Source organism: Oncorhynchus kisutch, linkage group LG26 (genome assembly GCF_002021735.2).
Source record: "Oncorhynchus kisutch isolate 150728-3 linkage group LG26, Okis_V2, whole genome shotgun sequence".
NCBI lineage: Eukaryota > Metazoa > Chordata > Actinopteri > Salmoniformes > Salmonidae > Oncorhynchus > Oncorhynchus kisutch.
In genome coordinates, this window is record NC_034199.2 from 5,094,822 (window position 1) to 5,117,153 (window position 22,332).

Genomic DNA, 22,332 nt, shown 5'->3' on the forward strand with positions numbered 1-22,332 from the left:
AGTATGTTTGTCTATTGTTGTGACTTTAATGAAGATCAGCTCAAATTTGATGACCAATTTATGGGTAAATCCAGGTAATTCCAAAGTTCACATACTTTTTCTTGCCACTGTATATGGGGCATACAACAATCTCTGCTCTGTAGATTTTGCTGCGAAGAGACAGAATCACTAGATAATTTATTCTGGTATTGCCCTTATGTATGTTTCTGGTCAGGAATAGTTACAAAAATCACAACATTCACTTAAAATGAGCCTTACAAATAACAGTGTTGGGCGATTTGGAAAGCCATAGTCAGTCAATAAATAATTGTAGAATACTTGTAAGAAAGGTTTTCATCTTTAGCTCACAATCTGTGTATACCATGGAATTAGAAAGGTTTAAAATGTATGTAAAACATCCCAGCACAATTGAAAAATATATGGCTCATGGAAACCAAACAAGGGTGGTCTATGGTGATAGGTGGAATGGGCAGAGAGTGACTGAGGGGTGGGATTAAAGAGCTTAAGTTCAGTAATTTATTATTGTCATGTGATTGCTGTATATAAAAGTACCATGTATGTAATATGTATATGTAAAATGTATGTAAATGTAGCATAAAAGTTGTAAAAAAAAAAAAAAGATATGTGTCCTCCGAAGATGGGCGGTGGTGGATGGGTAAAAAATTTTTTAACACACGCAAAAACATTGGAGACTTTGTATGGCCTTGTGGAATTTAGGAGGTGTCCACACCCAGACAACCAGTTCTATCATGTTCTACTTAGTCGTAAGTACTGCAACAGAGTACGACATTAGTCAAAAGCAATTTCCTGGGTGTGGAGACTGTTGGGTGTTTGCGATTCTAAATCTGAAAAAAATCACTCTAAACCAAAAACGTGTTTCTTAAGTGCCTAATTTTAACAGGCCAAGACCTGAGATTGGAGGTTTCGGAAGGCTTACACTGAGAACAATGTTGTACTAATATGACTGGTTAATATTCATAGGTGTAAGTCTAAGAAATGTGCAGACTTTTAACAGTAATAAGATGTGACAGCAGAGACTTGGAACTCACATCTGGGTGTGGGATGGCATATTGTCCCTGAATTGTGTAGGCCTGTATGGAGGAAGAAGAAACACAAAAATTGAATATTATCATCTATCTTCACAGGGAATAGGGCTTATACATGTAATCTCAGAGACTACTCTGAAGATCAATCATTATCTCAGACTTAAGTAATGTCTCATTCAATTGCCTAAATAGTCTTTGTTTCCCTCAAAGGCATTTTATACTAGACAATATTGCATAAATGTCATCCACAAAGTTCATATAAAATATGAACACTGAACAATTTCAAACCACTGTGAATAAACTAACATGACTTTCGAAAAACTTGCCTTATATGATATCCCTTTAATAGGTGATAGTCAACCACATGTTTGTACTTTGATGCCTTGACTATATCTACTATTCATTACATGTAATATCTTTGACTAATTTACAGTAGTGGTAGTGGTTGAGTAGTTGTATTAGTAGCAGTAATAAAAAATGTTAAAGGTAGAATCAGCGAAAAGACGTTGCTACGAGCAGCACCGCAGCTATAGAGATGAGCAAAATGTAAGACTTCGCTTTCACACAGTCACACACATTATCTGCACATGGGCACAGTTAAGCTTCATGCTATCCACAGTGTGGTAGCCAGGGCACCAAAACAGATGAGGAGTTGAGCCTCTCGCGTCCACGCTTTTAGTTGTTGTGGAAAATGACTCACTATGCTGTTTACTTTCTGCATCTAGACTATATGTACAAAAGTATGTGGACACCACTTAAAATTATTGGATTCAGCTATTTCAGCCACACCCATTGCTGACAGGTGTATAACATTGATCACACAGCCATGCAATCTCCATAGACAAACATTGTCAGTAGAATGGCCTTACTGAAGAGCTCAGTGACTTTCAACTTGGCACCATCATAGGATACCACCATTCCAACAAGTCAGTCCGTCAAATTTCTGCCCTGCTCGAGCTGCTCTGGTCAACTGTAAGTGCTGTTATTGTGAAGTGAAAACATTTAGGAGCAACAACGTCAGTCCTCAGTTGCAACACTCACCTCCGAGTTCCAAACTGCCTCGGGGAGCAACTTCAGCACGAAAACTGTTAGTCGGGAGCTTCACGAAAACCCATGAAATGGGTTTCCATGCCCAAGCAGCCACACACAAGCCTAAGCACAACATGCACAATGACAATCGTTGGCTGGAGTGGTGTAAAAGCTCGCTGCCATTGGTCTCTGGAGCAGTGGAAACGTGTTCTCTGGAGTGATGAATCACCCATCTGACAGTCCAACGGACAAATCTGAATTTGGTGGATGCTAGGAGAACGCTACCTGTTCCAATGCATAGTGCCAACTGTAAAGTTTGGTGTAATGGTCTGGGGATATTTTCCATGGTTTGGGCTAGGCCCCTTAGTTCCAATGAAGGGAAATCTTAACTCTAAACCATACTGTCATGGCCAAAATGTTTGCGAATGACACAAAATTAACTTTCACAAAGTCTGCTGCCTCAGTTTGTATGATGGAAATTTGCATATACTCCAGAATGTTATGAATTAATTGCAAAGTCCCTATTTGCCATGCAAATGAACGGAATCCCCCAAAAACATTTCCACTGCATTTCAGCCCTGCCACTAAAGGACCAGTTGACATCATGTCAGTGATTCTCTCGTTAACACAGGTGTAAGTGTTGACGAGGACAAGGCTGGAGATCACTCTGTCATGCTGATTGAGTTTGAATAACAGACTGGAAGCTTCAAAATGAGGGTGGTGCTTGGAATCATTGTTCTTCCAATCATGGTTACCTGCAAGGAAACACGTGCCGTCATCATTGCTTTGCACAAAAAGGGCTTCACAGGCCAGGATATTGTTGCTAGTAAGAATGCACCTAAATCAACCATTTATCGGATCATCAAGAACTTCAAGGAGAGCGGTTGAATTGTTGTGAAGAAGGCTTCAGTGCACCCAAGAAAGTCCAGCAAAACACCAGGACCGTCTGCTAATGTTGATTTAGCTATGGGATTGGGGCGGGTGGACAAGCAAAAACCCACAAATTCTGACAAACTCCAAGCATTGATTATGCAAGAATGGGCTGCCATCAGTCAGGATGTGGCCCAGAAGTTAATTGACAGCATGCCAGGGCAGATTGCAGAGGTCTTGAAAAAGAAGGTTCAACACTGCAAATATTGACTCTTTACATCAACTTCATGTAATTGTCAATAAAAGCCTTTGTCACTTATGAAATGCTTGTAATTATACTTCAGTATTCCACAGTAACATCTGACAAAAATATCTAAAGACACTGAAGCAGCAAACATTGTGGAAATTAGTATTTGTGTCATTGTCATAACTTTTGGCCACGATTGTACAATGACATTCTAGACAATTGTTATTGTATGCCCAACATCAGTGCCCGACCTCACTAATGCTCTTGTGGTTGAACGGAAGCAAGTTCCCGCAGCAATGTTCCAACATCTAGTGGAAAGCCTTCCCAGAAGAGTGGGGGCTGTTATAGCAGCAAAGGGGGGACCAACTCCATATTAATGCCCATGACTTTGGAATGAGATATTCACCGAGCAGGTGTCCACATGCTTTGGCCATGTAGTGTTTGCAAGTTGCTACATTGTATTGACTTTACCCTGGACACTTTTTCTGTACTTTGTTCTTGGTACTTGAATGAGGAAGTCAACATTAGTAGACCCAAAATGTCCACATACTTTTGGCCATGTAGTTTATCTACCTCAATTACCCAGTACCCCTGGACATCGACTTGGTACTGGTACCCCGTGTATATAGCCAAGTTATCGTTGCTCATTGTGTATTTCTTCCTATTCTATTCTATTTTTTTTTTATCTCTCTGCATTGTTGGGAAGGGCTTGTAAGTAATAATTTCACTGTTTTGATTTTGAACTTGATAATCTATAGGAAGCGTAACAATGGTCGCTCCTGTTCTTCGAATCATTGATGCCACATGACCTGCTACAGTTTGTGCATATATATTGTTGTGTTGGATTACCCTGTTTCTGACTCCCTATATATATATGTATTCATGAAAAGTGCACAAAAAATGTAGTTCTGATCTACTACTTAAATGCTTGAAGACCTTACTAAACAAATAGTTAGTAGCTGGCAACTTAGTTGCACAGAATATATCAATGATTCATTTTAGCTCTGTCCAAGCAACTTTGTGTCAAGGCTATTATAGCAGCAAAGGGGAGACCAACTCCATTTTAATGCCCATAATTTTGGAATGAGATGTTCTTCTAGCAGGTGTCCACATACTTTTGGCCATGTAGTGTACCTCATATCGCTGAGTCTACCTTTAAAAAGATGTTTACAAGTCATCAGGAATGTTAAAAGGTTATTATATATTTTTGAAAGAGGAGGTGTGCACTGTACAATTAGAGTTTGCATGCAAGTAATTAGTTAGGAGTGTTTTGAAACACAATCTGAACTTAAATTTTCTCTTTCGATGGTTAACCCACAAAGGTGTTAAAAGTCCAATAGCCATGCTGTTCATTTCGGTCCTGACATCCTAAAGGACCACTCATCGTGTTAATAGTCCAATAGCCATGCTGTCCAATAGCCATGCTGTTCATTTCGGTCTTGACATCCTAAGGGGCCCCTCATTTTGAAGGTTTTTGTTCCAACCCCCCCATCCCAACACCCGGTTATCATTTTAATGCTACTGTCAAGAGGTGGACTTGAAATTAATAGAACAGAATTAAGTGAAAGTCGGAACAAAAACCTCTGTGAACAGGGGTCCTATAAAGCATCACCGTTACAAACTATAATGGCCCTCTATTGAGTAGTAACCTGCAACAAGGTCCGTCAAGGTCCCCCTCCCTCCCTCTTGGCCTAGCTGTACCCTGCCTTACATTTAGGTTGCGACAAAGTTCACAGCCGCAGGCCGTGATAGTCTATACGTCATATAGACATCCACAACTAGATAAGAGCCTATCAAACAAGGCTTGTTAGAATGTAATATAAGGAGCCACGCTGACTCTTGTGGCTGCTCTGAACTTTGTACATTGGGCTTTACAAGAAGGTGGGCGGAATGCGAGTGAGTGTGAAGACCTGAGTGCACTAACAGGCAGTGGCTGATGCTGGAATAAAAGGCTGATGTTGGCTGCGGTTGCCACCAGCAGCTCGGCTCTTACCTGGCCACCTGAAAAAATTACGGGGGTGGAGGCGGGCTTTGGGCGGTAGGGAATGGTGGCACCTTTCGGTGGGGACTAGGAGAAGAGGAAGAGGGAAGACACAGAAAGAGCGTTAGACCAGGACTGAGTGTGTGGCCGTGGGTTTGACAAAAGAGACGAGGGAGACAAAGATTACATCAGATTACATGTCACCTAAGTCATGCATTATAGAGGGAATAGGGTGCCGTTTCAGACAGATGTGTTTTCCCAGCCCAGTGTTTTTGTGAGGAGTTTGTCTGCATTCTATTCGCCAAATCTTGAAAAGAAAGATTGAAAGACGGCTGGGTGTTTCAATAATGTAAAGTATAGGGGCAGCTGCAGCTGAATGTGTTAACAGCAAAAACCACATTGAATCTGATCTTTTGAGTTTTGTCTTATTCCACATTTTTGTATGTAGTTCTTAATCCTGATACAATTCCGATGTTCCATTAGCGACCTCAGATCAGATGTTTTTTTTTGCACGTGACCTGCCGTTACCACAACAACCCCCCAAAACATTAAAGGAACACTGACAGGAAATGAGCATTGCATCTGTGTGATATTTGGCTACATCAGTGTGAATGTGCAAATCTGATATGGGTCACATAAAACTGAGTGTGGAAAGTCAGAAAAAATATTGGGCTCTTAGAATGGATGTATAAACACAGCCTTAGAGAGCTGCTTGAGTAACACACATGATATATTAATGTGGCAGTACACATACACTTTGGGTGATGATTAACTCCATCAGATTGTATCACTAGCCTTTGCAAGACAAAAGCTACATGTCAGTTTAACTGGTTATCAGACAAGAATAATCTGTACATTAGTAAATAGAAAATCAATAGCAGTGCTTGACTTGGGCAGGAGCTCACCGGAGTTGAATACTGGTACCTCAAATTTTCTACTGCTTGAACTCCTGTTTATAGAATATGCTTCTGCACCTAAACAATATAATCGGCACCCAAAATGAGTAACGGAACCTATTTCAGTCCAACCAGGAACAAGAAATAATTGACTTCGATGGGGAAAATTGGGGCAATAATAACTACACTGCTCAAAAAAATTAAGGGAACACTAAAATAACACATCCTAGATCTGAATGAATGAAATATTCTTATTAAATACTTTTTTCTCTACATAGTTGAATGTGCTGAGAACAAAATCACACAAAAATGATCAATGGAAATCAAATTTATTCTCCATGGCATCTCCAGACTGTCACGTCTGTCACATGTGCTCAGTGTGAACCTGCTTTCATCTGTGAAGAGCACAGGGCACCAGTGACGAATTTGCCAATCTTGGTCTTCTCTGGCAAATGCCAAACGTCCTGCACGGTGTTGGGCTGTAAGCACAACCCCCAACCTGTGGACATCGGGCCCTCATACCACCCTCATGAAGTCTGTTTCTGACCATTTGAGCAGACACATGCACATTTGTGGCCTGCTGGAGGTCATTTTGCAGGGCTCTGGCAGTGCTCCTCCTGCTCCTGCTTGCACAAAGGCGGAGGTAGCGGTCCTGCTGCTGGGTTGTTGCCCTCCTACAGCCTCCTCCACATCTCTTTATGTATTGGCCTGTCTCCTGGTAGCGCCTCCATGCTCTGGACACTATGCTGACAGACACAGCAAACCTTCTTGCCACAGCTCGCATTGATGTGCCATCCTGGATGAGCTGCACTACCTGAGCCACTTGTGTGGGTTGTAGACTCCGTATCATGCTACCACTAGAGTGAAAGCACCGCCAGCATTCAAAAGTGACCAAAACATCAGCCAGGAAGCATAGGAACTGAGAAGTGGTCTGTGGTTATCACCTGCAGAACCACTCCTTTATTGGGGGTGTCTTGCTAATTACCTATAATTTCCACCTGTTGTCAATTCCATTTGCACAACAGCATGTGGAATTTATTGTCAATCAGTGTTGCTTCCTAAGTGGGCAGTTTGATTTCACAGAAGTGTGATTGACTTGGAGTTACATTGTGTTGTTTAAGTGTTCCCTTTATTTTTTTGAGCAGTGTAGTTTACTGATTCAATCAGAAGCTGTGTCTAGACCACATTTCTGAGTTAAAGGCAAAATAACACTCTTCCCATGTTGTGAGATAGGATATTTGAACTAAGGTTTTATTTCTAAATGTGATGTTAATTTAAAATGATTGAATTGATTCATCGATTTCTCTCTGTCAGAGCACACAAGTTGGTTTTGTCTTACCCCTGAAACTTCTGGACCTACAAAGTTGTTACTGGGGAATTATTATATTATGTTCAGTCCATTATGTCAGATGTTTTTTACCATCACAGCAGGAGTATCTTGGAAGGGGCCTAGGGACAGAGACCATTCAGAGTGCCAGCAGTAGCATGGCTCTCTCTGTATCTTTGTTCTGGCTTTGTGGGTTTCGGTGGCTAGATTCCCATTGTATTGCACTGAAAATGTCCTCTCCCTCCAACATACTTTACCTCAAGCATGACCACACAGATTTGTTTGACACACTGGATTATGGCTTCAGGGGTCCCAGAGATTGTCACGGCACGCTCTGTGGAGTTAGGCAGCATGTCCCCTGCCACCTGAACCTGTGCCCCTGTGGACTGGGGAGAGATAGACATGGCACAGTGAGACATAGTTCCAGTTCAATTCAATTCACTTACTGTAAATTGGCCTTATTTATCTTGCATCTTGAGCTCCTGAGTAAAGACAATCAACATGTATAGATCACATTGATATTGGAAATAACAACATAAGGTCACACTCACAAAGACACCGAGCCATTGACAACTCAAGTAATACGGTGAGGGTCATTGCCTAGTATGACACGTTTGTTGTGTTTATTTAGTATAGGCAACAGTCATAAGACAGAAATGAAGTATAGTAAATTGAGGAGTGAGCAAGTGCACACTTCTGGTAGAAGGGTAAAGAATCGGAATGCAAACAATCTTGGCATCACCTTGATTCCATGATTCATGTCTGATGTTCATGGTATAGCCTGCTACTGTACCTGTACTGTAACGTACCTCTCTCATCTCCTTTATCTTGGAACCTCCCTTCCCAATGAGAGATCCACACTGGCTGGCTGGCACCACCAGACGCAGAGTGACAGGGGGCTTGCTGGTGGCTGGACTGTTGCTCATGGAATTGATTATATCCTGGAATGGGATATAATCTGGTCAAGCATAAGAAGCAGTTGCCTGTGTAAGACATATTTTACTTTGATGTTTACTACACCTTCTTTCCATGGCCATTTATGTTTCTCCCTTTTGTTGGCAAATCGGTTTGGTTGGACCACGGTTACAGAAAGTAAAGGAGGTTATTCTTTATAATTATATATATTTTTCTGCCTAAATGTGAAATGCTTTTATTAAATTGGCATACCCACAGGGATTAAACATATAAAAACCTGGCAAACTTTTTGGCTTCACATACTGGCTTCACAAACAAATTGTTTCATGATTTTATTAATCCCTGTTACTATGCCAAACTAATTAAGACATTTTATATTTTCACAAGGTTGTAGAGTGCCTTGAATATGAAGACAAAATCAACAACCCTCCCAAGGAAAGCACCATCTGAAGCTATTCTCTATTTGTCCTCACCCAAGCAGTGGTAGCACTCCTGCCTCTGTGTAAAGAAGTTACTTAGGACAAGAGAAATTATGATACCTCCTCAAATTTATAGGCAATCATGGCAAAGGCCTTAAAGATGGCGTCGGTTGGGCCGGTGATGGTGACGATCCGCTCAGGGCAGTTGCCCTCAGAGATGTTGATTCGTGCTCCGCTCTGTGAATAATAACAGACGCCATTATGAGCAGCCCTTGGATTAATTCTAACTCTCATGATAAAAGTGTATAATGGAAGAAAAGAGGGATTGACAACGCACCTCCTCGCGCATTTTCTTCACTGTTTCCCCTTTCTGGTATAAAAACATTAAATGTTTACAGTAATCTCAAGTAATTATTATTGTGATTGTGTTATGTACAAGTGCGGGATAAACGAAGTCTTGCATACCTTGCCAATAATACTTCCAACCTCCTAAAACAAATAAGGGAACATAAACATAAAATAGTAGTTGTAATTAACATTTGAGGGTAATGTCAATGCTAACAATAAGGTTATTGATACTGCTTTGGTAACACTTCATATTAAGGTCCCTTAATAAATAATTTATAAATATTTTGTGTTACTTAACATTTATTTATAATTAGTCAATTATTTATCTAATAAGGTATTTGATCATAGCATGTTCACAATTTGTAAAGGATTTATAATGAACTACGAATGTACTTAACCAGCTACAGTTGAAGTCGGAAGTTTACATACATTTAGGTTGGAGTCATTAAACCTTGTTTTTCAAATACTCGACAAATGTCTTGTTAACAAACTATAGTATTGACAAGTCGGTTAGGACATCTACTTTGTGCATGACACAAGTAAGTTTTCCAACAATTGTTTACAGACAGATTATTTCACATATAATTCTGTTTATCACAATTTCAGTGGGTAAGAAATGTACATACACAAAGTTGACTGTGCCTTTAAACAGCTTGGAACATTCCAGAAAATTATGTCATGGCTTCAGAAGCTTATGATAGGCAAATTGACATAATTGGATGTGTACCTGTGGATGTATTTCAAGGCCTACCTTCAAAATCAGTGCCTCGTTGCTTGACATCATGGGGAAATCAAAAGAAATCAACCAAGACATCAGAAAAAATAAATTGTAGCCCTCCACAAGTCTGGTTCATCCTTGGGAGCAATTTTCAAACGCCTGAAGGTACCACTTTCATCTGTACAAACAATAGTACGCAAGTATAAACACCATGGGACCATGCAGCCGTCATACCGCTCAGCAAGGAGACGACTTTCTGTCTCCTAGAAATGAACGTACTTTGGTGTGAAAATTGCAAATCAATCCCAAACAACAGGAAAAGACCCTGTGAGATGCTGGAGGAAACAGGTACAAGTATCTATATCCACAGTAAAACGAGTCCTATATAACCTGAAGGCCACTCAGCAAGGAAGAAGCCATTGCTCCAAAACCGCCATAAAAAACCCAGACTACGGTTTGCAACTGCACATGTGGACAAAGATCGTACTTTTTCGAGAAATATCCTCTGGTCTGAGGAAACAAAAATATAACTATTTGGCCATAATGACCATCATTATGTTTGGAGGAAAAAGCGGGATGCTTGCAAGCTGAAGAACACCATCCCAACTGTGAAGCACAAGGGTGGCAGCATCATGTTGTGGAGGTGTTTTGCTGCAGGAGGGACTGGTGCACATAACAAAATAGATGGCATCATGAGGAGGTAAAATTATGTGGATATATTGAAGCAACATCTCAAGACATGAGTCAGGAAGTTATATCCTTCCTGTTTGGCCCTGTCCGGGGGTGTCCTCGGATGGGTCCACAGTGTCTCCTGACCCCTCCTGTCTCAGCCTCCAGTATTTATGCTGCAGTAGTTTATGTGTCGGGGGGCTAGGGTCAGTGTGTTATATCTGGAGTACTTCTCCTGTCCTATTCGGTGTCCTATGTGAATCTAAGTGTGCGTTCTCTAATTCTCTCCTTCTCTCGCAGGAGGACCTGAGCCCTAGGACCATGCCCCAGGATTACCTGACATGATGACTCCTTGCTGTCCCCAGTCCACCTGGCCATGCTGCTGCTCCAGTTTCAACTGTTCTGCCTTCTTATTATTCGAACGTGCTGATCATTTATGAACATTTGAACATCTTGGCCATGTTCTGTTTTAATCTCCACCCGGCACAGCCAGAAGAGGACTGGCCACCCCACATATGCTCTCTCTAATTCTCTCTTTTTTTTCTCTCTCTCGGAGGACCTGAGCCCTAGGACCATGCCCCAGGACTACCTGACATGATGACTCCTTGCTGTCTACAGTCCATCTGACTGTGCTGCTGCTCCAGTTTCAACTGTTCTGCCTTATTATTATACGACCATGCTGGTCATTTATGAACATTTGAACATCTTGGCCATGTTCTGTTATAATCTCCACCCGGCACAGCCAGAAGAGGACTGGCGCCCCACATAGCCTGGTTCCTCTCTAGGTTTCTTCCTAGGTTTTGGCCTTTCTAGGGAGTTTTTCCTAGCCACCGTGCTTCTACACCTGCATTGCTTGCTGTTTGGGGTTTTAGGCTGGGTTTCTGTACAGCACTTTGAGATATCAGCTGATGTACGAAGGGCTATATAAATACATTTGATTTGATTTGATTTGAAAGCATGGTCACAAATGGGTCTTCCAAATGGACAATGACACCAAGTATACTTCCAAAGTTGTGACAAAATGGCATAAGGACAACACAGCTAAGGTATTGGAGTGGCCATCACAAAGCCCTGACATCAATCCTGTAGAAAATTTGTGGGCAGAACTGAAAAAGCGTGTGCGAGCAAGGAGGGCTACCAAGTTGACTCAGTTATACTTGCTCTGTCAGGATGAATGGGCCAAAATGCATGCAACTTATTGTGGGAAGCTTGTTGAAGGCTACCTGTAAGCGTTTGACCCAAGTTAAACAATTTAAAGGCAATGCTACCAAATACTAATTGAGTGTATGTAAACTTCTGACCCACCGGGAATTTGATGAAAGAAATAAAAGCTGAAAGACTATTATTCTGACATTTCACATTCCTAAAATAAAGTGGTGATCCTAACTGACCTAAGACAGTGTCACATCCTTACCATAGAAAGCTTTAATTTTCTATGGTGGAGTAGGTTAGGGCGTGACTGGGTGATGTTCTAGTTTTATTGTTTCTATGTGTAGTCTAGTTTTTGTATTTCTATGTTGGCCTGGTATGGTTTCCAATCAGAGGCAGATGTCTACCGTTGTCTCTGATTGGGAATTGTCACGCCCTGACCTGAGAGCCTTTTTATGTCTATATTTTAGTTTGATCAGGGTGTGATTTGGGTGGGCATTCTATGTTTTGTTTTCTAGATTTTTGTGCTTCTATGTTTTGACCGGGTATGGTTTTCAATCAGGGATAGCTGTCTTTCAATGTCTCTGATTGAGAATCATACTTAGGCAGCCTTCTTTCCCTGTTGTATTTGTGGGTAGTTGACTTTGTTAGAGGAATTATAGCCGGAGTTAAGCTTCACGATCGTGTCCTTGTTTTCTTGGCTACATTTTCTATAAATAAAAGGAATATGTACGCTCACCACGCTGCACTTTGGTCCACTTCTTACGACGCCTGTGACAGAACTACCCACCACCAAAGGACAAAGCAGCGTGGTAAGGGGGACTCATGGACGGTAAAGGACCCTGGAGGCAGGCTGGGGAATATCGCCGTCCCAAGGAGGAGCTGGAGGCAGTAAAGGCGGAACGGCAACGCTACGAGGAGTTGGCTCAACGAGGCGTGCACAAGAGGCAGCCCCCAAAACATTTTTTTTGGGGGGGGGAACAAGGGGAGATTGGTGGAGTCAGGTTATGGACCGTGGGGAGAGAGTAACTAGTCAGTTTCCAGTTTATGCGGCTTTGCGCCGTGTGTCTCCAGTGCACTCTTATAGCCCGGTGCGCTCTTTGCAAGCTCCCCGCAGTTGCCGTGCTAGAGCTGGCATTCAGCCAGGAGGGATTGTGCCGGATCAGCGCTCCTGGTCTCCGGTGCGTCTCTTCGGCCCAGGTTATCCTGCGCCAGCTCTACGCACGGTATCCCCAGTTGCTAGGAGAACCCAGTGCGGCCTGTTCCAGCTCCCTGCACGTGCCGGGCTAAAGTGGGCATGCAGCCAAGAGGAGCGGTGCAAGGGCTAAGCACCAGAGCTCCAGTGCTCCCCCACAGCCCGGTTTGACCTGTGCCTGCGCTCGGGAGGCGCCGGGATAAAGTGAGCATTCAGCCTGGAAGAGTGGTGCCAGGGATAAGCACCAGATCTCCAGTGCTCCCCCGCAGCCCGGTTCATCCTGTGCCTACTTCCAGAACCAGGCCTCCTGTAGGTCTCCTCAGCCTGGTGGGCCCTGTGACAGCCCCACGCACCAGGGTGCCTATATGTCTCCTCCCACCAGTGTCAGTCCCCAGTTCGGAGCCTCCAGCGACGGTCCCCAGTTTGGAGCCTCCAGCGACGGCCTCCAGTCCGGGGCCTGCAACGAGGGTGCCCAGTCCGGAGCCCGCAACAAGGATGCCCAGTCCGGGGCCCGCAGCGAGGGTGCCCAGTCCGGGGCCCACAGCGAGGGTCTCCAGTCCGGGGCACGCAACGAGGGTCACGAGTCCGTGGCCCGCAACGAGGGTCCCCACACCAGAGGCGCCACCAAGCGGGGTGAGCCAGAGGTGGATCGGGGTCTACGTCCCGCACCAGAGCCGCCACCACGGATAGATGCCCACCCAGACCCTCCCCTAAAGGTTCAGGTTTTGCGGCCGGAGTCCCACCTTTGGGGGATGGGGTGGTACTGTCACGCCCTGACTTGAGAGAGCCTTTTTATGTCTCTATTTTGGTTTGTTCAGGGTGTGATTTGGTTGGGCATTCTAAGTTTTTCTTTCTAGGTTTTTGTGCTAGGAGGGGGATGAAATAGTCAACTGTAAACTAGGTGATCGTGATGGTTTGAGGGTCAGATTGGGAATTTAGCCAGGACACGGAGGTTAACACTCATACTCTTAAGATAAGTGCCATGGGATTTTTAATGACCTCAGAGAGTCAGGACACCCGTTTAACGTCCCATCCAAAAGACGGCACCCTACACAGGGCAATGTCCCCAATCACTGCCCTGGGGCATTGGGATATTTTTTTTAACCAGAGGAAAGAGTGCCTCCTACTGGCCATCCAACACCACTTCCAGCAGCATCTGGTCTCCCATCCAGGGACTGACCAGGACCAACCCTGCTTTGCTTCAGAAGCAAGCCAGCAGTGGTATGCAGGGTGGAATGCTGCTGGCATATAAAAGGATGCTCACCACTCTGCACTTTGGTCCACTTCTTACGACGCCCGTGACAGGGATCAAATTTAGGTAAACTTTTCCCTACTGTTGTTTGTGGGATCTTGTTTATATATTATTGCTTTTGAGCCCCACAAGGCTGTACGTTCGTTTGTTTGTTTCTCTTTATTGTTTTGTTGCTGGTTCACATTTAAATAAAATATGATGAACCCAAATCAAGCTACGCCTTGGTCTACCCATTTTGCCGAGCGTTAGACAGGGAATTTTTACTGGGATTAAATGTCAGGAATTGTGAGTTTAAATGTATTTGGCTAAGGTGTATGTAAACTTCCGACTTCAACTGTATGTAAGGGATAAATGCTGACATTCTGTAGATTACCTTGAAAGTAATGGACATGCAAGCGGGATGAGGTGGAGTCAAGTCCCTTTGCAGAGTTAATTATTCCAAGATCATGTACAGATCGGAGGTGTTTATCTCACTTATATCACAGTTTCCAAAGAAAACAATATGAAAGCACACATTTACCGGTATAAATATTTTTTCCCGTTGATGTTAACATTTGATCTTTTTTTTATAATTCATACTTTCTCATCTTCTGGTTGCTAGAGACGCGACCCAGTTGTTCGTTTGATTAGTTCGATATTTACGGACGCGACACAGCCGTTTGTTCTTTATGTTCCGTTGCCATGCTCACTGGCAACATTCTTATTCCTTGCTTGCTGCTAGCTAGCCAACTAGCTACGGGTACACAGTCACAACCTCCGCAGCTGAATAACAGCTAAGTTTATTCCGTTGCGTTTGTTTAAGCTGTTTATCCTGCTTATACCACAGTTGCCAAAGAAAACAATTCGAAGCACACATTTACCTGTAGAAATGACATTTTCTCGTAGATCATTTATATATAGTACCAGTCAAAAGTTTGGACACACCTACTCATTCAAACGGGTTTCTTTATTTTTTGCATTTTCTACATTGTAAAATAACAAACACTAAAACTATGAAGAAACATGTGTGGAATTATTTAGTGACCCCAAAAATATATTTTCAGAGTAGCCACCCTTCGCCTTGATGACAGCTTTGCACACACTTGTCATTTTCTCAACCAGCTTCATGAGGAATGCTTTTCCAACAGTTTTGAAGGAGTTCCCACATACAGTTGAAGTTGGAAGTTTACATACACCTTAGCCAAATACATTTAAACTCGCTTTTTCACAATTCCTGACATTTAATCCCAGTAAAAATCCCCTGTCATATGTCAGTTAGGATAACCACTTTATTTAAGAATGTGAAATGTCAGAATAATAGTAGAGAGAATGATGTATTTCAGCTTTATTTTTTTCATCACATTCCCAGTGGGTCAGAAGTTTACATACACTCAATTAGTATTTGGTAGCATTGTCTTTAAATTGTTTAACTTGGGTCAAACGTTTTGGGTAGCCTTCCTCAAGCTTCCCACAATAAGTTGCATGAATTTTGGCCCATTCATCCTAAGACTCGTTTTACTGTGGATATATAACTTTTGTAACTGTTTCCTCCAGCATCTTTGCACAAACTCCTTGGGGAACTCCTTTGCTGTTGTTCTGGGATTGATTTACACTTTTCCCACCAAATTTTTGCACTTTTCGTACGTTCATATCTAGGAGACAGAATGTGTCTCCTTCCTGAGCGGTATGACGGCTGTGTGGTCCCATTGTGTTTATACTTGCGTACTATTGTTTATACAGATGAACGTGGTACTTTCAGGCGTTTGGAAATTTCTCCCAAGGATGAACCAGACTTGTGGAGGTCTACAATTTTTTTTTGTTCTTTGCAGATTTCTTTAGATTTTCCCATGATGTCAAGCAAAGATGCACAGACTTTGAAGGTAGGCCTTGAAATACATCCACAGGTACACCTCCAATTGACTCAAATGATGTCAATTAGCCTATCAGTAGCTTCTAAAGCCATTACGTAATTTTCTGGAATAATAATAATTTCCAAGCTGTTTAAAGACACAGTCAATTTAGTGTATGTAAACTTCTGACCTACTGGAATTGTGATACAGTGAATTATAGTGAAATAATCTGTCTGTAAACTATTGTTGGAAAACTTACTTGTGTCATGCACAAAGTAGATGTCCTAACCGACTTGCCAAAACTGTAGTTTGTTAACAAGAAATTTGTGGAGTGGTTGAACAACGAGTTTTAATGACTCCAACATAGTGTATTTAAACTTCTGACTTCAACTTTAGTGTTGAACAGTTGTTGGCTGATTTTCCATTTCTCTGTGATCCAACTCATCCCAAACCATCTCAACTGGGTTCAGGTTGTGTGATTGTGGAGGACAGGTCATCAGAAGCAGCAACCCATCACTCTCCTTGGTCAAGTAGCCCTTACACAGCCTGGTGGTGTGATTTGCTTCATTGTCCTGTTAAAAAACAAATGATAGTCCCACTAAGCACAAACCAGATGGGATGGCGTGTCGCAGTGGAATACTGTGATAGTTATACTGGTTATGTGTGCCTTGAATTTTGAATAAATCACTGACAGTGTCACCAGAAAAGCACCCCCAAACCATCACACCTCCTCCTCCATGCTTCACGGTGGGAACCACACATGGTAAGATCATCCATTCACCTACTCTGCATCTCACAAAGACACGGAGGGGTTGGAACTGAAAATCAAAAATTTGGAATCATCAGACCAAATGACAGATTTCCACCTGTCTAATGTCCATTGCTCGTGTTCCTTGGCCCAAGCAAGTATCTTGCTCTTATTGGGGTCTTTAGTAGTGGTTTCTTTGCAGCAATTTGACTGTGAAGTCCTGATAAATGCAGTCTCCTCTAAACAGTTGATGTTGAGATCTGTCTGTTACTTGAACACTGTGAAGCATTTTTGGGGGCTGCAATCTGAGGTGCAGTTAAATCTAAATCTAATGAACTTATCCTCTGCAGCAGATGTAACTCTGGTTCTTCCTTTCCTCTGAGAGCCAGTTTCATCATAGATCTTTATGGTTTTTGTGACTGCACTTGTAGAAACTTTCAAAGTTCTTGAGATCTTCAGTACTGACTGAACTTCATGTCTTAAAGTAATGATGTCATTCCATGTGACTACCTCACGAAGCTGGTTGAGAGAATGCCAAGCGTGTGCAAAGCTGTCATCAAGGCAAAGGGTGGCTATTTTGAAGAATCTCAAAGTGTAAATATATTTTGATATTTTTCACACTTTTTTCCATTTGTGCTATTTCATAGTTTTGATGTCTTCACTATTATTCTACAATGTAGAAAAGAGTCAAAATAAATAAAAAACATGGAATGAGTAGGTTTGTCCAAACTATTGACTGGTATTGCATGTGAATTCATACTTTCTCATCTTTTGGTTGCTAGAGCCGTGACCCAGACATTTGTTTGATAACTTCGATATTTATGGACACGACCCAGTCTTTTGTTATTTACTGTATGTTACATTGCCATTCTTATGGCAATGATCGTATCCCTTGCTTGCTAGTTAGCCATCTAGCTACAGCTAACACAGTCATGACCTCTGCAGCCAGAATAACAATTAAGCAGTTGTTTTCTATTGACATTCATTTGTATACATCCATACCAATGAGCTGATAATGCAGATGTTGCCAGATAGCTATCAAAGTTTGCTTTCTGGTCAGGACACTCATCAACACTGACTGTTAATTATGAGGAGATCGCATAGCATATCAAATACTAGGCTAGAAGCGAGATACATTTTTTCTTCTTGCCAATATGATGACCAAATTCAAAAATATCCGTTGCTGAAAACAGCTGGTCCAACTAAAAACATGTTGGAGGATTTGACATCTTTGGGGTTAGCCGTGAAGGTTACTAGAGAAATTCATGCTCATCACTGACGATATTAGGTCATTAGATGCACCCCAAAAATATGTCTCTGCAAAAACAAATCAATGCTAGCTATCTAGCTATGTTTTTTCCTCGTCGGACCTGCGTTTACAACTCATTGAATTTAAGTGTGTGTAGTTATTTGTTTAGCTTTCTATAAGTTTGTAGCAAATATGGTCTGCATGTGTAGGCACTTATGTCATGATTGCAAGTTATCCCTATATCTTTTCCTACTGTCCCGTTATCCAGCTTTAATGTCCATTCAATAATGCCCTTCTAGCCAATGAGAAACGAGTATTCAACAACGCTGTGGTATAAAAAAAAAAGAATTATTGTCAACTCATACATTTATTTTTAGGCATTTGGTAATGGCTGATTAATCCTTTCAACACCATGTCTCCAGGTGGAAAAGTCCACCTAATTTTTACTCATGGTTTGACTCACCATTTCTTTAAATATTTATAAATGTATTTATATATATCATCGATGAGATATTTATTAATTGTTAATGAGTCAAATGAAATACATTTTTATTTGTCACATGCTTCGAAAACAACAGGTCAAGACTAACAGGGAAATATTTTCTTCTGGGTCCTTCCCAACAATGCATAGAGAATAACACAATGAACAAATACATAACGAGTAAGGATAACTGGGCTATGTACACGGGCTAGCAGGACCAAGTCGTTAGTGCAGGGTTAAGACCTAATTGAGGTAGAAATGTAGATATAGGTAGGGGTAAAGTGACGAGGCAAACAGGATAGATAATAATGATTCAAAGGAGTTAGTCCAAAGACTAAGTCCAAAGAGAGTCAATGCAGATAGTCTGGGTAGCTTTTTGGTTAACTATTTAGTAGTCTTATGGCTTGGGAGTAGAGGCTGTTCAAAGTCCTGTTAGTTACAGAATTTTTAGGGCCTTCCTCTGACACAGCCTGAAATAGAGGTCCTGAATGCTCTGCCCCAGTTATGTACTGGTACCCTCTGTAGCGCCTTGAGGTCGGATGCCAAGCAGTTGCCATACCAAGCTGTGATGCAGCCAGTCATGATGCTCTTAACGGTGCAGCTGAATGGTCTATGCAAAATCTTTTTAGTCTCCTGGGGGGGAAGAGGCGTTGTCGTGCCTTCTTCATGACTGTGTTGGTGTGTGTTAATTCCTTAGTGATGTGGACACTGAGGAACTTGAAGCTCTCTACTCGCTCCACTACTGCCCTGTCGATGGGGATGGGGTATGCTAGGCTCCCGTTTCCTGTAGTCCACGATCAGCTCCTTTCTCTTGCTGACGTTTGAGGGAGAGGTTGTTGTTCTGGCACCACACTGCCAGGTCACTGACCTCCTCTCTATAGGCAGTCTCATCATCGTCTGTGATCAGGCCTACCACCGTCATGTCATCAGCAAACTTAATGATGGTGTGGGAGTTGTGCGCGGCCACAAAGTCGTGGGTGAACAGGTAGTATAGAAGGGGCATAAGCACACACCCCTGAGAGGCCCCTGTGTTGAGAGTCAGCGTGGTGGATGTATTGTTGCCATCCCTCACCACCTGGGATGGGCAATTAGGAAGTCCAGGATCCAGTTGCAGAGGGAGGTGTTCAGTCCCAGGCTCCTGAGCTTAGTGATAAGCTTGGAGAGCACTATGGTGTTAAACGCTGAGCTGTAGTCAATGAACAGCATTGTCATATAGGTGTTCCTCTTCTCAAGGTGTGAGGTGGCATTGTGGAGTACAACAGAGATGGTGTCATCTGTGGACCTGTTGGGGCAGTATGCAAATTGCAGTTGGACCAGAGTGTCTTGGATGATGGTGTTGATGTGAGCCATGACCAGCCTTTCAAAGCACTTCATGGCTGCAAATATGAGTGATAGTCATTTAGACAGGTTACCATGCCTGTTCTTGGGCACAGGGACTATGGTGGTCTGATTGAAACATGTACTGTAGGTATTATAGACTGGGTCAAGGAGAGGTTGAAAATGTGAAACAGTGAAGGGCATCTGCCAGCTGGTCAGAGCATGCTCCGAGTATGCGTCCTGATAATTCCTAGTAATGCGCCCTGGTAATGCGCCTTCTGAATGTTATCCTGTTTAAAGGTTTTACTCACATCGGCTATGGGGAGCCAGTTTACAGAGTCGTCTGGAACTGCTGGTGCTCTCATGCATGGTTCAATGTTTCTTGCTTCGAAGCGAGCATAGAAGGCATTTATACTGAACAAAAATATAAACGCAACATGTAAAATGTTAGTCCCATTTTTCATGAGCTGAAATAAAATAACCCAGAAATATTCCATACGCACAAATAGCATATTTCTCACAAATTTGTTTACATCCTTGTTAGTGAGCATTTATCCTTTGCCATGATAATCCATCCACTTGACAGGTGTGGCATTTCAAGAAGCTGATTAAACAGCATGATGATTTTAAAGGGACAATAAAAGGCCACACTAAAGTGTGCAGTTTTGTCATACAACACAATGCCACAGATGTCTCATGTTTTGAGGGAGCATGCAATTGGCATGCTGACTGCAGGAAAGTCCATCAGAGCTGTTGTCAGAGAATTGAATGTTCAACGTCCAATGTTCAATGAGCCAACTTTGTTTTAGAGAATTTGTCAGTACTTCCAACCGGCCTCAAACCCGCAGACGACATGTAACCACACCAGCCCAGGACCTCCACATCCGGTTTCATTACCTGCGGGATCGTCTGAGACCAGCCACCCGGACAACTGATGAAACTGTGGGTTTGCACAACCGACAAATTTCAGCTAAAATGGTCAGAAACCGTCTCAGAGAAGCTCATCTGCATGCTCAATGTCCTCACCAGGGTCTTGATCTGACTGCTGTTCGTCATTGTAAACGGCTTCTGTGGGCAAATGCTGACCTTCAATGGTCACTGGCACACTGGAGCACAGTGTGCTTTTCACGGACTAGTCCCGGTTCCAACTGTACCGGACAGATGGCCAACAGCATGTATGGTGTCGTGTGGGCGAGTGGTTTGCTGAAGTCAACTTTGTGAACAGAGTGCCCCATGATGGCAGTGGGGTTATTGTATGGGCAGGCATAAACTATGGTCAACAAACACAACTGCATTTTATCAATGGACATTTGGATGCACAGAGATACCGTGACAAGATCCTTAGGGCCATTGTTGTGCCATCTTCATGACTGTGTTGGTGTGTGTTAATTCCTTAGTGATGTGGACACTGAGGAACTTGAAGCTCTCTACTCGCTCCACTACTGCCCTGTCGATGGGGATGGGGTATGCTAGGCTCCCGTTTCCTGTAGTCCACGATCAGCTCCTTTCTCTTGCTGACGTTTGAGGGAGAGGTTGTTGTTCTGGCACCACACTGCCAGGTCACTGACCTCCTCTCTATAGGCAGTCTCATCATCGTCTGTGATCAGGCCTACCACCGTCATGTCATCAGCAAACTTAATGATGGTGTGGGAGTTGTGCGCGGCCACAAAGTCGTGGGTGAACAGGTAGTATAGAAGGGGCATAAGCACACACCCCTGAGAGGCCCCTGTGTTGAGAGTCAGCGTGGTGGATGTATTGTTGCCATCCCTCACCACCTGGGATGGGCAATTAGGAAGTCCAGGATCCAGTTGCAGAGGGAGGTGTTCAGTCCCAGGCTCCTGAGCTTAGTGATAAGCTTGGAGAGCACTATGGTGTTAAACGCTGAGCTGTAGTCAATGAACAGCATTGTCATATAGGTGTTCCTCTTCTCAAGGTGTGAGGTGGCATTGTGGAGTACAACAGAGATGGTGTCATCTGTGGACCTGTTGGGGCAGTATGCAAATTGCAGTTGGACCAGAGTGTCTTGGATGATGGTGTTGATGTGAGCCATGACCAGCCTTTCAAAGCACTTCATGGCTGCAAATATGAGTGATAGTCATTTAGACAGGTTACCATGCCTGTTCTTGGGCACAGGGACTATGGTGGTCTGATTGAAACATGTACTGTAGGTATTATAGACTGGGTCAAGGAGAGGTTGAAAATGTGAAACAGTGAAGGGCATCTGCCAGCTGGTCAGAGCATGCTCCGAGTATGCGTCCTGATAATTCCTAGTAATGCGCCCTGGTAATGCGCCTTCTGAATGTTATCCTGTTTAAAGGTTTTACTCACATCGGCTATGGGGAGCCAGTTTACAGAGTCGTCTGGAACTGCTGGTGCTCTCATGCATGGTTCAATGTTTCTTGCTTCGAAGCGAGCATAGAAGGCATTTATACTGAACAAAAATATAAACGCAACATGTAAAATGTTAGTCCCATTTTTCATGAGCTGAAATAAAATAACCCAGAAATATTCCATACGCACAAATAGCATATTTCTCACAAATTTGTTTACATCCTTGTTAGTGAGCATTTATCCTTTGCCATGATAATCCATCCACTTGACAGGTGTGGCATTTCAAGAAGCTGATTAAACAGCATGATGATTTTAA

General features: G+C 42.8%; 1 protein-coding gene across 2 annotated transcripts in view; it reads right to left on the minus strand.

Moving 5' to 3' along the window:
• Nucleotides 1–22,332, minus strand: part of LOC109870976 (poly(rC)-binding protein 3) — a 159,443-nt gene that overhangs the window by 36,210 nt on the left and 100,901 nt on the right. For both annotated transcript variants that reach the window (XM_020461703.2, XM_020461707.2), the window contains exons 6-12: nt 9,196–9,219; nt 9,068–9,100; nt 8,851–8,967; nt 8,206–8,337; nt 7,654–7,782; nt 5,186–5,260; nt 1,050–1,091 (exon numbers count right to left, since the gene is read on the minus strand). In XM_020461703.2, the coding sequence (XP_020317292.1) occupies nt 1,050–1,091; nt 5,186–5,260; nt 7,654–7,782; nt 8,206–8,337; nt 8,851–8,967; nt 9,068–9,100; nt 9,196–9,219 (552 nt within the window). The remainder of the gene's footprint in view (nt 1–1,049; nt 1,092–5,185; nt 5,261–7,653; nt 7,783–8,205; nt 8,338–8,850; nt 8,968–9,067; nt 9,101–9,195; nt 9,220–22,332) is intronic.